Genomic DNA, 17,408 nt, shown 5'->3' on the forward strand with positions numbered 1-17,408 from the left:
AGACTAAACACTTTTAACTCCAGGAGTTAGAGGCTAGCCTAAGATACTCAGGGAGACATTATTTCAAAAAAAGGCCTAGATACTAATGTTGAGACTGTAGCCTTGACATGTAGGAGAGCCTGGGAAATCAAGAAAGTCACATTGAGCCTCATGACGCCTCATGCCTATAATCCTAGCCCTTCAAGAGGCTGAGATCTGAGGATCTCAGTTCCTAGCCCTTCAAGAGGCTGAGATCTGAGGATCTCAGTTCGACATCAGCCTGTGAAGGAAAATCCCTGAGATTCTTTATTTTCTTTATCTTTTTTATTTCATTATTATTGTGAGGTTCTTTCTTTTGTGTGTGTGTGTGTTTGGTCGTGGGGTCTGAACTCTGGGCCTGGGCACTATCCCTCAGCTCTTCAACTCAAGGCTAGCACTCTACCACTTGAGCCACAGCACCACTTCCCCCTGCTTGTGTAGAGCTGAGGAATCGAACCCAGGGCCTCACGCATGCAAGGCAAGCACTCTACCACTGAGCCACCTTCCCAGCCCATGAGCTTTTTGCTCAAGGCTAGCACTCTACCACTTCAGCCACAAAGCCACTTCCAGCTTTTTTTGTTTATGTGGTACTGAGGAATTGAACCCAGGGCTTCATGAATACTAGGCAAGCACTTTACCACTGAGCTACATGCCTAGACCCAAGAGACTAATTAACCAGCAGAAAGCCAGAAGTGGTGCTGTGGCTCAAAGTGGTAGAATGCTAGCTTGAAGGGAAAAAGCCCAGGGTTGTTGTAGAGGCCCTGAGTTCAAACCTCATGACCGATAGAAAAAAAAATTATATTGGAGTTTGGTTTAGTCCTCATTTATTCACACAGGAAGATACCTTCTCAGAGTCTTTACTTCCTCACAAAAAAAGGCAAGTGGGTTCTTCTCTAAGGTCCTTTCTAGCATGGTGATTTTAAGGTATACTGCGTGTTTATCTCAGGTAATATAATAGTTTATTATTTTTTATTATTATACATTTATTAGCAAAAAGCTATTCACATGAAATTATTAAAGTTTCACTCCCTGTGTTTCAAGTGAGAAGCAGAAAATCAGAATTCAATTTTTAAGTCAAAATAAGATGAATAGTATCATAAAGCTCAATATTCACAATAGTGAAATACATTGTATTTTATATTGTATTTAGTGAACAATATAATGGGATATTAGAACCAAAAGAATTATTTGACAGAGAGCGAGGCAGATGGGGGTGGGAAGGAGATTATAAAATAGTATGTTTCAGTGACAATCACTCCATGACAACTATGTACTTAAAATTGGTGAAACATATTACAAATATTATAGTCTGGGTAAAAAGTCTAGCCCAATATCAGAACAACCAAATGATTTTGAATTTCGTAAAGTCATATGTTGAGGAAGTTAAGAATTTTTCCCCTTTTCCCGGTGCTCCAGTCCTAAAGGGGAGCTTATTTTTAAAAATTACATACAAATCAGGGGCCAGTGTTTCATGCCTGTAATCCTAGTTGGTCCAGAGAGCCTGAGATCTGAGGATAGTGGTTCAAAGCCAGCCTCGACAAGAAAGTCCTTGAGACTCTTACCTCCAATTAACTACCAAAACAAAAAACAAAAAATACTCTACTACTTGAGCTGCTCAAGTGGTAGAATGCTAGCTAAAATGAAACAAAACAAAACCAAAACCCCCCACAAACCTCAGCGGTAGTATCCAGGCCATGAGTTTAAACCCCAGTACTGGAAAAAAATAAATTATATATATATATATATATATATATATATATATATATGTATGTATTTAGCAATATTTTATGGAAAAAGAGATACCCATGTGGAAGGACAATTTAACTTAGTATTTCTTCTTCATTTTGTTTTTTATAGCAGACATATTAATTTCATCTTGGACATGATATGCCAGATATCCTGAGCTTCCGGGAATGAAGTCATGTAACTCCCCAAGGTATTTCTTCATGGCATCAATTGATATATAATCTATAAATAACAGAAAAATATATTTGAAATCCTACCGTACTATCTGCTTTTCAGTGTCTTCTATTTGTTAAATTTTTTAAAGATTATTTTTAAAAAACTAAGAAGAAATAGTTTCAGTGAGAAGATTCTTTATGAAATCTATAGTTGATGAGAAATATACTCTTTCCTCACCCTGAACCTTCTATTTTTAAAACAAAGATTCCTGATTAGCCCTTTAACTACTGGAAGTGTGATATCTAGATGTAAGCTGTAACATAAAAGAACCTAGAACAAAATAACTGACTGACTTAGAGGGTGACCACTTTGAACTTTCTGTACAAAGATTCACTAACAGCACAAACGACTTATCTTCCCCAGTAGAACAGGCCACACTTTCTGGTGCTGCAAATGTTGAGATAACAGGCTTTAGTGGGGGAAAAAAAAAGGTAAATCTATATTACTCAACAAAGATTATGGGTGTGAGCAATTTTTATGTAATTAATAATCTGGAATAGATATGATTATCAAAGAAAGAAACCCTGTCCAAAAGCAAGGTCTCAATGTTATGTAACAATTATTTGAATGAATACACTTTATGTGTAAAGCAAATGTTCGTGGTTTACTCTAAAATTTAAATTAATTTAAAAGTAATTACTATGAAAAAAAATTCTAGTAGAGTTCCAGTGATTGAATTTACTATGAGGAGCCTGAGCTAGTACTACATCTTGTGAGGTATGAGTTATGCAGCTGACCATGAGCCCGACCTGGGAATGAGCAGATAAAAACAATTCCTGGCTGGGCTGGGAAGGTGGCTCAGTGGTAGAGTGCTTGCCTAGCATGCATGAGGCCCTGGGTTCAATTCCTCAGCACCACATAAGCAGAAAAAGCCGGAAGTGGCGCTATGGCTCAAGGGGTAGAGTCCTAGCCTTGAGCTGAAGAGCTGAGGGACAGTGCCCAGGCCCAAAGTTTAGGCCGCATGACCGGCCAAAAAAAAAACAAACAACAAAACAATTCCTAGCAACTAGGGACATAAACAATCCTTGGGAAAACTGCAGGCAGGTGCTGGAGGGCGTGGTGACCCAGTAGTCAGACCACAGATGGTGTTTGTTTGAGAAAGGAACCCTGCAGTTCAGCACATATCTCCTAGAGACTCCCCTGTGGTGCCGGCCAACCAGTTTAAAGTAAGTCAGCCCTTTGATCTAACCAACAACCTGTTTCCGCTTTGTAGTGGGACAATTACACTATAGAGTTGTTTTAGGATTTTCCCACGATGTGTAGTGATATGTTACAAGATGCTATGATGTGTGCAAAGTCCCTGCCCTCCCTAAAAAGTCTATAAAAAGTGCTGTAACTCTGGGCTCGGGGCCTCTTAGCATCACCAGTTACCTGGTGCGCGGAGGACCAAGCCTGAGCTTGCAATAAACGCCTCTTTTGCTGTTTACATTGATCTTGGTCTCTGGTGGTCTGGGGTGGGGGCGGGGGGGAAGGTCCTCACGTCCAAGTACAACAACTGCAGCACTACCACCAATACCAACAGAATAAATATGTAATTTAAGTTCATAGGTTAAGAATTAACTTTGAAAAAAAAAAGAATTAACTTTGAGGGGCTGGGAAGGTGGCTCAGTGGTAGAGCGCTTGCCTTGCATTCCTGAGGCCCTGAGTTCGATTCCTCAGCACCACATAAGCAAAAAGAAAAAAGCCGGAAGTGTTACTGTGGCTCAAGTGGTAGAGCGCTAGCCTTTAGCTGAAGAGCTGAGGGACAGCGCCCAGGCCCAGAGTTCAAGCCCTATGACCAACCAAAATAAATAAATAAATAAAAACTATACTTTTAGTCTAATCACATTTCAATACAGTTGTCTATGCTTCAGTTTTGACTATGGCTTCAATTTTGACCATGCAGCGAAGTCTCCCTAAAAATGGCAAACAGAGGCTGGGAATGTGGCTTGGTGGTAGAGTACTTGTCTATCATGCATGAAGTCCTGGGTTCAATTCCTCAGTACCACATAAACAAAAACCCAGAAATTAAACTGTAGCTCAAATGGTAGAGCACTAGCATTAAGCAAATGAAGCTGGGGGACAGTGCCTAGTCCCTGAGTTCAAGCCCCAGGACCAGAAAAAAAAAAGGCAAGCCAGGACCGGGACTCACACCTGTAATCCTAGCTAATCAGGAGGCTGAGATATGAGGATTGCGGTTCAAAGCCAGCCTGGTCAAGAAAGGGACACAGTACCCAGGCTCTGAATTCAAGCCCAGGACATGTAACAAACAAACAAACAAACAATCAAATAGTGGCAGTTTGGAGAAAGAATTGTAGATGTTCCTGACCCTTTCTCCTGTACCTGACTTTGTGCATGTCTTCATCCATATCCTCACTTACAATTATCTATATACTAATAGCCATATTTGATTGGTTGGTTTCCTTACATTTTATTCTCTCAATTTCAGCCTCGTTTATCTGTCTTCTCTTTTTTCTTTGGGTTGGTCATGGGACTTGAATTCTGGTCCTGGGTGCTGTCCCTCAACTCTTCAGCTCAAGGCTAATGCTCTACTACATGAGCCACAGCGCCACTTCCAGTTTTCTGAATGGTTTATTGGATATAAGAGTCTCACAGACTTTCCTGTCTGGGCTGGCTTTGAACTGTGATCTTCAAACCTCAGCCTCCTGAGTAGCTAGGATTATAGATGTGAGCCACCGGGGCCTGGCTCTCTGTCTTCTCATTATACAGGGTAACCATGTAGGAAAGCAACAAGCCATTAATGGGCTTTTGGATATCCATAAGTCTCCTTAAATTACATATAAAATTTGGCTGTTTTGCTTGTGTGTGTGTGTGTTCTCAGGTGTGCATGACTGAGGTTGTCCATATAATTTAGATTCCAAATTAGGGTATTTAATTAGGACATTACATTAACACAAAGTATTTTTGAGGCCCCGAGTTTCATTCCCAGGGGTCGAAAAACCTGACTTCAAAATAATGGGCATAAATTGTAACTGTGTCATATAAGTAGGGTCAAATGTTCACTTTATATAAACAAGTATTTTTTTTAATTTTTTGTTTTTTGGGTCCAGTCATGGGGCCTGAACTCTGGGCCTAGGCACTGTCCCTCAGCTCTTCAGCTCAAGGCTAGTGCTCTACCACTTGAGCCACAATGCCACTTCCGGCTTTTCTTCTTTTTGCTTATGTGGTGCTGAGGAATAGAACCCAGAGCCTCATGCATGCAAGGCAAGCACTCTACCACTGAGCCACCTTCCCAGCCCTAAACAAGTATTATTATAAGTACAGAAAATATGAGTCCCATCCTGGGTCAATTCTGCAGGCCAATTTTTTTAACATATAAATGATGTCTTGCCATTATCACGTACAATAGAGGAGGCTACACATTTGAAGTACAATAGCAGTTTTATTCTTGACACTCTTTGTTTTATCCCTAGCTGGATTTACTCTAAATTAATTTGAAGTTACCTGTTACCATGTTGTTCACGGGATAATTCTGAAGAGGGAAATACATCTGCTTTTCTATAACTGGAGTCTTTATAAAATGCTTTTCTGTGCTATAAAATGAAACATAGATATATGATATTGGATTATGTATTATAAATTTTGGATTTATATTACAAATTAAAAGTTATTCTAAACCGGGCACCTGTGGCTCACTCTTATAATACTAGCTACACTGGAGGCTGAAATCTGAGGATTATGGTTCAAAGCCAACCCAGGTATGAAAATCAGTGAGACTTTTTTTTTTTTTGGGTCTGGTCGTGGGGCCTGAATTCTGGGCCTGGGCGCTGTCCCTCAGCTCTTCAGCTAGCGCTGTACCACTTGAGCCACAGCTCCACTTCCGGCTTTTTTTCTTTTTGCTTATGTGGTGCTGAGGAATGGAACCCAGAGCCTCAGGCATACAAGGCAAGTGCTCTACCACTGAGCTACCTTCCCAGCCCTTCAGTGAGACTCTTAAATAAACCACTCAGAAATCCAGAAGTGGCACTATGGCTCAAGTGATAGAGTGCTAGTCCAAAGTAATTTTTTAACTCATTTAACCTTCAGATTTGGGGAACATACTGGGAAGGAAAAACAGCACAGTGGTTGAGAGTTTAGAATATGGACCAGCTAGACTAGTTTTCAAATTCAGCTTCTGTCCTTGAATAACATTGGTATGTTTCCCCAATTGTAAAATGGGGTTGTATTTACTTATAAATGGAAGAAGCAAATGAAATGTTGTGAGTTTAGCCCACTAATATGTTGTATTTAGCAAGTTTTCAATAATAATTTACCACTTAGTAAGTGTTTAGTATAGCTAGTAGTATGCCACTAAAATAAATGCTTCATAGGTAGGTTACAGATATATTTATGGTCACCATATACCTTTGATGGTTCTGACAAAGTAAAGGCTCCGAGCTGAGAAAGTGGCTTAGTGGTAGAGTGCTTGCCTAGTGTGCATGAAGCCCTGGGTTTGATTCCTCAATACCACATAAACAGAAAAAGCTGGAAATGGCACTGTGGCTCAAGTGTTAGAATGTTAGTCTTGAGCAAAAGACACTCAGGGAAAGTGCCTGGTCCCTGAGTTCAAGCCTCAGGACTGGAAAAAAAAAAGTTTCTAGATAAGACACTTGAGGTATAGTTATATACTTAGTGGTTTCTTCCTTTCCTCCCCATCTTCTCCCGGTTTTCCCCTTCCTTTTCTTTTTCTTTATCTCTCTCCAATTCTTTTTTTGACGATCTCACTAAGGATGTAGCCCAAGGCTCCCTTGAATTCACAGTTCTCTTAATTCAGCCTCACAAGTGCTGGGATCACAGTTATGTACCACCAAACCCGCAGTCACACTTAATCATTTTTAATTCTAGATTTCTTTTCCTGTAAATGGGATGATAATATCAATTCCACAGGAAACTCAGTGCATGAAGATAGCTATAATGAAGTATATAAATTCAATACCTTTTGAATAAGTTTTTTGTATGCTCATTTGTTAGTTCACCACTTTCCCTCAGGGTTGTTACTTCATTTGATGCTACTTCCTCATTCTACAGACAGTAAAATAAATCACATTTGAAAATTTCAGCATACCAACGAACCAGTGTTTTTAAGGAAAAAAATAAAATGACAGATATACCAAAAGTCTTAAACATCTTTATACTTTTAGCCCCATTCAGTCCAGGGTTTTTTTTGTTTTTGTTGGTTGTAGGGCTTGAACTCTGGGCCTGAGTGCTGTCCTTGAGCTCTTCAGTTCAAGGCTACTGCTCTATCATTTGAGCCGCAGTGTCATTTCAGGAGTCCTGGTGGTTAACTGGAGACTAGAGTCTCAGGGACTCTTCTGCCCAGGCTGGCTTTGAACCTGGATCCTCAGATCTCAGACTCCTGAGTAGCTAGGATTACAGGTGTGAGCCACCAGCACCTGGCTTTCAGTCTAGAGATGCTTACAACATTTTGTATACACACTGATACAATGATATATACTACACAATTTTAGTACAGAAAGAAGACCATATTTTTTTTTAATTCCAGGGTGAGATTATAATAGATAAGTAAAGCTTTGGTTGTGATGGTCTTATTACTTCTTAGTCTTTAAAAAATAAGGAAATAGGTATCTTGGATCCTGTATGTGATACCATCCCTTGGGAGGTTTAGGGAGAAGCACTGACTAGTTTGAGGCCTTCCTGAGCTAATATAAGCCATAGGTAAATTAATACAGGTAAATAAGACTACATAAAAGTCACAGGCACAACTAAATTTGAGCAAGATAGCAAAAACTAAAAACAGTATTTTATACATTTCTTGAGAAGTACTACTCATTTAACAAATGTTACAACAAGGAATTAATCAGAATTTACACTGGTAGGAAATAGCTGATAATTACCATGTACTTACTGTTCCCTAAATATTAGTGACAAAAAAATTCACAACTTTTTAACATGAGTCTGTTTACTCACAAAACAGGGCTAAAGGAATAGTTCAGGTGGTAGAACAACCTAGCAAGCATGAAACGTTGAGTTCTAACCCTAATACTGCAAAACAAAACAAAAAAAACTCCTCCAAATCTTGAATTTTGTCAGTGTACTACTACAAAAACAATGTCTAGCCAAATAATATTAAAGAAAACCATGCCCTTTAAAATCCTTAATTTGGCTGATTACTACTAACATCTTGTAAGCAAACTGTGTCGTGTGTTTGTGCGTGCGTGCAAGCATGTGACAGTGCTGGAAATTGAATTCAGAGCCTGGGCACTCTCCCTTAGGTTTTGGATTCAAGCTGGTACTCTAGTATTTGATCTAAAGCTCCACCAAAATCTTTTTGCTGATTAGTTGGAGATAAAAATCTCCAGCCCTAAACCACCAGGGCACAGATGGTTCATGCCTGTAATCCTAGTGGCTCCAGCATAGAGCACCTTGAGCTGAAGAGCTGAGGGACAGGGCCCAAGCCCAGAATTCAAGCCCCACAATCGGGGTGGGGTGGGGTGGGGGTGGGGGTGGGGGGAATCTCCAGCCCTGTGCTGGTGGCTCATGCCTGTAATCCTAGCTACTCAGGAGAGTGAGATTTTAGGATTGCAATTCAAAGCTAGCCCAGGCATGAAAAGTTTATGAGACTCTTTTTTTTGGGTCTGGGTCTGGTCATGGGGCCTGAACTCTGGGCCTGGGTGCTGTCCCTCAGCTCTTCAGCTCAAGGCTAGGGCTCTACCACTTGAGCCACAGCACCACTTCCGGCTTTTTTCTTTTTGCTTATGTGGTGCTGAGGAATTGAACTCAGGGCCTCATGCATGCAAGGCAAGCACTCTACCACTGAGCCACCTTCCCAACCCCTCCACGAGACTCTTATCTCCAGTAAAACACTCAGAAAAACAGAAGTGGTGCTGTGGGTCAAGTGGTAGAGGGCTAGCCTGGAGCTGAAGAGCTGAGGGACAGCGCCCAGGCCCAGAGTTCAAGTACCACAACTGACATAAATAAAAAAATAATAAAAATCTTCCTGTCTAGGCTGGCTTCAAATGATACTTCTCAGCTGGGCACTAGTGGCTCATACCTGTAATCCTTGCTACTCAGGAGGCTGAAATCTGAGGATTGTGGTTCAAAGTCACCCCAGGCAGGAAAGAATGTGAAATTCTTATCTCCAATAAACCACTCAAAAAACTGGAAGTGGTGCTGGTAGAGTGCTAGCCTTGAGCTGAAATGCTCAGGGACAATACCTGGGCTGAGTTCAAGCCCCATGACCTACAAAAACAGAACAAACAAACAAAAAACCCCACAGTCCTCAGATCTCAGCCTCCTGAGTAGCTGGATTACAAGAATAGGCCAGCAGTGCCTGGCTCAAGAAGATATTTTTAAGACTTCATTGCTTTCAGAAAATTTTCAAATGCTAGGTTTCAGAGAAGTATTCACATTTATTCTTACCTTTTCTGTCTGAAAATGTTGATCTTGTTCCCAAATAAAACCACCAATTTTTCTTCTTATTTCTGTGGTGAGAACAGCAAATTCAATACAAGTAACTTACCAGTGGCTCATTCCTGTAATCCTAGCTACTCAGGAGGCTGAGATCTAAGAAACACAGTTCAAAGTAGGCAGAAAGGTTCATGAGACTCTGGTCTCTAATTACCACCAAAAGGGAGAATTGGAACTATGGCTCAAAGGGCAGAGTACTAGCCTTGAGCAAAAAGCCTCAGGAACAATGTCCAGGCTCTGAGTTCAAGCCCCAGGACTGGAACAAAAATAAAACCTAGTTCAAGCCCCAGGACTGGAACAAAAATAAAACCTATTTGTACTAATTGGTGAATAACCATTAATCTTAGAATGACTATCTGACCTGATCTGATCTTTTTTTTTTTTTTTGGTCAGTCGTGGGGCTTGAACTCTGAGCCTGGACACTCTCCCTCAACTTTTTAGCTCAAGGCTAGCACTCTACCACTCAAGCCACAGCACCACTTCTGGTTTTCTGGAAGTGGCACTGTGACTCAAGTGGTAGAGCACTAGCCCTTTTTTTGTTGTTGTTGTTGGTCATGGGGCCTGAACTCTGGGCCTGGGTGCTGTCCCTCAGCTCTTCAGCTCAAGGCTACCGCTCTACCACTTGAGTCACAGTGCCACTTACTTCCGGCTTTTTCTGCTTATGTGGTGCTGAGGAATCAAACCCAGGGCCTCATGCATGCAAGGCAAGCACTCTACAACTGAGCCACCTTCCCAGCCTGAGCAGTAGCCTTTAACACAAGGAGTTTCATGGACTTTTCTGCCCAGGCTGGCTTTGAACTGTGATCTTCTGATTTTAGCCTCCTGAGTAGCTAGGATTACAGGCATGAGCCATCGGTGCCCAGCTTGATTTTTTTTTTATTTATTTATCTATCTATCTATTTATTTATTTATTATATGTGTTTGTCTTAGGGCTTGAACTCAGGGCCTGAGCTCTGTCCTTGAGGACTTGTTCAGGTTATATTTTTGCTCTATCACTTGAGCCATAGCCCCACTTACATTTTTTTTGTGGTTTATTAGAAATAAGAGTCTCATGGACTTTTATGCCCAACTGGTTTCAAACCCAGATCCTTGTATCTCAGCCTCCTAAATAGTGAGGATTACAAGTGTAAGTTACTGGCACCCAGCACAAATAGTTTTTAATAGAGTTTGAGACCAATCTATGCTACATATTAGCACCTTGGGCTACCTAGCAGCACCTTGACTGGAACATTTTTGAATAAGTGTTTCCCATCTAGTCATTAATTGATTTGTATAATCACTGAACATATTTTAATATTATAACTAGGTCTCACTGGGATACCAAGTATGGATGAAAACATTTTTTCTGGGGTTCTAAATGCTCCTTGTAAAAGTGTTTTTTAAACTTTTTAGTTTAAAAAAGTTTGTCCAAAGCCGGGCGCTGGTGGCTCACGCCTGTAATCCTAGCTACTCAGGAGGCTGAGATCTGAGGATCGCGGTTCAAAGCCAACCCGGGCAGGAGAGACCGTGAGACTCCTATCTCCAATAAACCACCAGAAAACCGGAAGTGGCGCTGTAGCTCAAGTGGTAGAGCGCTCGCCTTGAGCTGAAGAGCTGAGGGACAGCGCCGAGGCCCAGAGTTCGAGCCCCACGGCCGACCAAAAAAAAAAAAAAAAAAAAAAAAGTTTGTCCGTCATGGGGCTTGAACTTAGGGCCTGAGCACTGTCCCTGAGCTGTTCTGCTTAAGGCTCTACCACTTTGAGCTACAGTGCTACTTCCAGTTTCCTGGTGGTTAATTAGAGATAAAAGGCTCATGGAGCTGGGCACCAGTGGCTCACACCTGTAATCCTAGCTACTCAGGAGGCTGAGATCTGAGGATCACAGTTCAAAGCCAGCCTGGGCAGGAAAGTCCATGAGACTCATCTCCAATAAACCACTAGAAAACCGGAAGTGGAGTTGTGGCTCAAGAGGTAGAGAGTTCGCCTTGAGCTGAAGAGCCCAGGGACGTCGCCCACGCCCAGAGTTCAAGCCCCAGAACCAACCAAAAAAAAAAAAAGGCTCATGGATTTTCCTGCCTGGGTGGTTTTGAACCACATTGCTCAGATCTCAGCCTCCTGAGTAACTAGGATTACAGGTTGGAGCCACTGCTGCCTGGCCTTGCTTTTATTTTTAATACTCTTCTCACTAGGACATAATATATAGCTTCACTCTGTCTATCTGTATATAGACCCGTATTTTTCAGGTAAACAAGAGACACATCAAGAATTAGGCAATAGCCATGCAAGGTGGCTCACACCTGTAATCCTAGCTATTCAGGAGCCTGAGATTTCAGGATTGGGCTTTGAAGCCAGCCTGAGCAGGAAAGCCCATGACACTCATCTCCAATTAAACATCAAAAAGCCAGAAAAGGAACGCCGGGCGCTGGTGGCTCACGCCTGTAATCCTAGCTACTCAGGAGGCTGAGATCTGAGGATCGCGGTTCAAAGCCAGCCCGGGCAGGAGAGACCGTGAGACTCCTATCTCCAATAAACCACCAGAAAACCGGAAGTGGCGCTGTAGCTCAAGTGGTAGAGTGCTCGCCTTGAGCTGAAGAGCTGAGGGACAGCGCCCAAGCCCAGAGTTCAAGCCCCACGACCGACAAAAAAAAAAAAAAAAAAAAAAAAAAAAAAAAAAAAAAAAGCCAGAAAAGGAGCTGTGATAGACTGCTAGCCTTGAGCAAAAAGCCTCAGGAATGGCACCCAGGCCCTGAGTTTAAGCCCCAGGACTGGTGCGCATGCACACATGCATACACAAACACACACACATACACACAGAACTGGACAATGTAAGACTTTAAAAATCTGATATTGAAGTTACCTCCGAAAAGCTAGGTAGAATCTGAACAGAACAGAGTAAGATGTGCCAAGCAGGAAAATGGAAAGAATCAATCTCAGAAGCAAGTGTTTTTTGTTGTTGTTGTTGTTTTCTTCTTTTGTTTTGTTTTTGGTCACAGGGCTTGAACTCTGAGTCTGGATGTGTCCCTGAGCTCTTCTGTTCAAGGCTAGCACTCTACCACTTTGAGCCATAGTACCATTTCCAGTTTTGTGGTGGTTTATGGGAGATAAGAGTCTCATAGGCTGGGTGCCAGTGGCTCATGCCTGTAATCTTAGCTACTCAGGAGACTAAGATCTGAGGATCACGGTTCAAAGCCAGCCCAAGCAGGAAAATCTGTGACTCTTATCTCCATTAAATTACTCAGAAAAAGCTGGAAGTGGCACTGTGACTTGAGTGGTAGAGCGCTAGCCTTAAACACAAAGAGGTTCAGACCCTGAGTTCAAGCCCTAGGACCAGGGGGAAAAAAGAGTTTCATGGAGGGCTTGGAAGTTGGTTAAGTGGTAGAGTGCTTGCCTTGAATTCATGAGGCCCTGGGTTCGATTGCTCAGTACCACATAAGCAGAAAAAGCCAGAAGTGGCGCTGTGGCTCAAGTGGTAGAGCGCTAGCCTTGAGCTGAAGAGCTGAGGGACAGCGCCCAGGCCCAGAGTTCAGGCCCCACAACCGACCAAAAAAAAAAAAAAAAAAAAAAAAAAAATCTCATGGATTTTCTGCCAACTGTGATCATCAGATCGTAGCTAGGATTTACAGGCATGAGCCACCGGTGCCCAGCTCAGAAGCAGTTTTTCATTTGTCTTTGCACTTCACAGGGTTGCTGAAAAAAATATGAAAGTACTTTCTTTCTTTCTTTCTTTTTTTTTTTTTTGGGTCCAGTCGTGGGGCCTGAACTCTGGGCCTGGGCGCTGTCCCTCAGCTCTTCATCTCAAGGCTAGTGCTCTACCACTTGAGCCACAGCGCCACTTCCGGCTTTTTTCTTTTTGCTTATGTGGTGCTGAGGAATCGAACCCAGGGCCTCATACATGCAAGGCAAGCACTCTACCACTGAGCCACCTTCCCAGCCCCTGAAAGTACTTTCAAAAGTATAAAATATACAAATATGAGTTTATTAATCTAACTAATATTTTTGAGTGTGTTCTCAGAGCCTTGTAAACTCTTGGTTGGCTTTTTTGCTCAAAGATGGCACACTTCAACTTCTGTATTTCTACTGGTTAATTGGAGCTGAGTCTCACAGACTTATTTGCCTGGACTGGCTTTGAACCGTGATCCTCAGTTCTTAGCTTCCTGAGTGGCTAGAATTGGGAGCATAATCCACCAGTGCCTGGCTTGTTAACAAATATTTGAAGAAGAAATTTCAGAAGAATGGAAGAGATTCAACACTAGTAAAGAATGCATTTATTAAATGCTCAACGTGTCCTATACCTTAATATATTACCTTTTTTTTTCCCTTAAAACAACTTGGGACAAGATAGCTTTGAGGGCTATTTCCACGTCTGTCTTATTCATCATTGAATCCCCAAATGTGAGTTAGAACTTGTCATGGGGTGGGGTTTAATAAATATGTAATGAATAAATAACACCCAAGGTAATCTGACTCAAAGTCTATACTTTTTCCACTCATGTTAAGTGGTGCAAAACTCAATGCTTTCTGATTGAGAGCAAATATATAAGTAAAATTGGATGGGGCTATCTGACAGGGATTAGCTGGATTTGGCAAATAGAGATTAGTTGAGTGACATTTGCTAACCTTTTTGCAGAGAAGCAGGAGGAAGAATGAAATGACCTAAAGCCACAGAGTTTTTTATTTCAGCATTAGCTACCGCAGAGAGATAGTAGGCATGAAAAACAGTAGCATTATCTTCTATGTAGTCAAGGCTGTGATATATTCTAGGAGAAAGAAAGGAAACCTTTTAGAATATGAAATGAACAAGAATGTGTCAACTTTTCAAAAGAAAAAATAAATGACTGGAAATACAGACAATTATGATGACCTTTTCTCCCTAGCAAAAAGACAATCTTTTTATTTTTTTTTTTGGGGGGAGGTCCGGTTGTGAGGCCTGAACTCTGGGCCTGGGCGCTGTCCCTCAGCTCTTCAGCTCAAGGCTAGCGCTCTACCACTTGAGCCACAGCGCCACTTCTGCCTTTTTTCTTATGTGGTGCTGAGGAATCAAACCCAGGGTCTCATGCATGCAAGGCAAGTGCTCTACCACTGAGCCACCTTCCCAGCCCAAGAAAATATTTTTTAAATTTTTTTTTATTTTTTAGTGCTTTTTAGATGGAACCCAGGGCCTTGCACATGCTAGGCAAGCACGATCCCACTGAGCTCCATTTTCAGCGTAAGAGTATACTACTACTTAGTTTGGTGGCCTGACTCTAGGCAAACCTCAGCTTTAGAGAGTTAAAAAAAGACTGTAAATTTAGAAACTTGACCCAAAACAGTAAGTAAGTGGAAATTAACAGTGGATTGGCCATCAGCAGCTTATAAACTGAGTTTCCTCATAGTGCCATTATGAAGGATCAGTTAATTATGAGGTAGGGAATGGGCAGGGCATGCCGTTAGGAAAGATTTCATAAATAGATAACGAGGCCTGTAAAAAAGTAGAAGAGGGAGGTCTTAAAGAAAAAGACAGGGGCTGGGAAGGTGGCTCAGTGGTAGAGCGCTTGCCTTGCATGCATGAGGCCCTGGGTTCGATTCCTCAGCACCACATAAGCAGAAAGCGCCAGAAGTCATGCTGTGGCTCAAGTGGTAGAGCGCTAGCCTTGAGCCAAATTGCTGAGGGACAGCGCCCAGGCCCAGAGTTAAAGCTCCACAACCAATACACCCCCCCCCCCCCACTGTCCAGGAAGAGTTTAAGTGTGAACATCACAGGATGGGAAGGGCGTGAAGGGCACTGCTATGAGGTGGTCATCTGGGTTTTAGACATGGAGTACGCGGGAGTACGCGGGTCCCCTGCAGTGCTCCCCGCGGGGGGACTGCTGGAACCACGAGGCCGGGATCCCGGAAGAGCCCCGGGCACCGGGTGGAACCGGGGCGGGGCGATGGCGGGGACAGCACACGTGCAAGGCCGGAGCCCGGCTCGACGACCCGGGGCCGACGGCGGCCGTCCCGGCTGGGAGGCGCCGCGGGGAGGGCCGCGGGTACCTCAGCGTGTCCGGGTGCGAGGCGTCGCTGCTGAACAGGAAGTCTGCGGCCCGCCAGTCACTGACCGTGCCGCCTTCGGCCACTGCGGAGGCAAGAGCGCGGGGTGAGCCTGGCGGACCTCCTGGAGCCACCCTTCCGACCCTTCCCACCTCACTCGTCCCCCTCCGGCCAAGCCGCCTACTCCAGAACTGCCTCAGGTCCTGGCCGACGCTACCACAGAACCAGCCCCGCTGCCCTTGAAACATGGCGGCTCCGGGACCGCGAGGAGGTGGGCGGGGAGTGGGGGGGGAAAGGCCTGCTGCGGGGATCGCTGATTGGCTCAGGACCGAAGACCCTCGCGCTGATTGGTTACCGGCAGCAAAAGGCGGGAAAAGCTTGCCGCACGCCATACCAGACTGTTGAACTTAGCTGGGGAAGCCGCGAGGAAGGACGCTGGAGCTGGTGAGTGTTTGCACCCAAGGTGTAGAGATTGGGATGAGATTGTGTAGCATCAAGTCTTGGCTACTATTTCATCTACAAATACTTGGCACGCGCACGTGTGTGCGTGTGCGCGTTTTCAATCAAGGCTGGCACTCTACCACCTTTGGTTTGTTTGCTCATTGGAGATGAGAGTCTCACAGACTTTCTTGCCTGGCCTGGCCTCAAACCGCATCCACAGATCTCTGAGTAGCTAGGATGACAGGTGTGAGCCATCAGTGCCCAGCTCATTTCTCATATTTTATTTGCACTTTCTATTTCCTAGTCTCCTTAGAGGTTTGTCGATTTTATTAGCCTTCCCCCCCCCCAAGAAAAAAAACACACTTTTGATTTTGTTGATATTTCCTGTTGATGTCAATTTCAGCAGTTTGTAATTTCCATGATTTCAAATTGCTGTTGTTGGGGCTGGGAAGGTGGCTCAGTGGTAGAGCGCTTGCCTTGCATGCCTGAGGCCCTGGGTTCAATTCCTCAGCACCACATAAGCAAAAAGAAAAAAAGCCGGAAGTGGCGCTGTGGCTCAAGTGGCAGAGCGCTAGCCTTGAGCTGAAGAGCTGAGGGACAGCGCCCAGGCCCAGAGTTCAGGCCCCACAACCAGACCCCAAAAAAAACAAACAAAAAAAACCAAATTGCTGTTGTTTTTTTTTCCCTACATTCTTAAAAGTTTATTGATTTTCTCCCTTTGGGGTTTTTGTTTTGTTTTGGCCAGTCCTGGGGCTTGAACTCAGGGCCTGGGCACTGTCCCTGGGTTTCTTTTGTTCAAGGCAGCAAGCACTTTACCACAGTATCACTTCTAGCTTTTTCTCTATATGTGGTCCTGAGGAATTGAACCCAGGGCTTCGTGCATGCTAGGCAAGCACTCTACCACTGAGTCAAATTCCCACCCCCTACATGTTAAAATGTACATGTATGTATGACTAGATATTTCTCTAAAACTATGTCTTACCTTTTTTTTTTTTTTTTTTTTTTTTGGTCAGTTGTGGGCCTGAACTCTGGGCCTAGGCGCTGTCCCTCAGCTCTTCAGCTCAAGGCTAGCGCTCTACCACTTCAGCCACAGCGCCACTTCTGGCTTTTTCTGCTTATGTGGTGCTGAGGAATCGAACCCAGGGCCTCATGCATGCAAGGCAAGCACTGTACCACGGAGCCACCTTCCCAGCCCATGTCTTAACCATCTTTTGAGATGCCATTTCTTATTACTCAGTTCAAAATATTTTCAGATTTTTGGTGAGTTTTTTGACTTAAACATTTAAAAAAATTCCCCAATATATATATACTCTTCCAATTATCTTCTGGTTATTGGTTCTGAATGACTTAGATACATTTTTTAATATGATTTTTATGATTATAAATCCTTTGAAATTTGTTATTTGCTTTATAATAGAAGCAAATGGCCAGTGTCCTCTTTTTTTTTTTTGTTTGTCGGTTGTGGGGCTTGAACTCTGGGCCTGGGTGCTGTCCCTCTGAGTGATTTGTTGGTGATAAGAATCTCACAGAGTGGGGAGGCTGGGAAGGGATGTGAAGGGTAAACAAAGGAGGAAGCTGCAATGCTTGATAAGA

The 17,408-nt window shown here is 43.2% G+C and overlaps 1 protein-coding gene across 2 annotated transcripts; it reads right to left on the bottom strand.

The window, feature by feature from the left end:
* Positions 1–1,216: 1,216 nt before the first annotated feature.
* Positions 1,217–15,780, bottom strand: LOC138804896 (telomere repeats-binding bouquet formation protein 2). 2 transcript variants are annotated; one of them, XM_069989415.1, is made up of 7 exons: positions 15,730–15,780; positions 15,378–15,459; positions 13,983–14,122; positions 9,340–9,401; positions 6,896–6,981; positions 5,425–5,513; positions 1,217–1,986 (listed from the first exon to the last, which is right to left on the bottom strand). In XM_069989415.1, the coding sequence occupies exons 1-7, from the start codon at positions 15,764–15,766 to the stop codon at positions 1,844–1,846; spliced, it is 639 nt and encodes a 212-aa protein (XP_069845516.1). In that variant the 5' UTR covers positions 15,767–15,780; the 3' UTR covers positions 1,217–1,843. The 2 variants fall into 2 exon arrangements, with proteins under 2 accessions (XP_069845516.1, XP_069845515.1); XM_069989414.1 differs by lacking the exon at positions 15,730–15,780 and adding an exon at positions 15,559–15,626.
* Between the last annotated feature and the right edge of the window lie 1,628 nt (positions 15,781–17,408).

This window comes from Dipodomys merriami, unplaced genomic scaffold (genome assembly GCF_024711535.1).
Source record: "Dipodomys merriami isolate MVZ:Mamm:240054 unplaced genomic scaffold, mDipMer1.0.p SCAF_379, whole genome shotgun sequence".
NCBI classification, from domain to species: Eukaryota; Metazoa; Chordata; class Mammalia; order Rodentia; family Heteromyidae; genus Dipodomys; species Dipodomys merriami.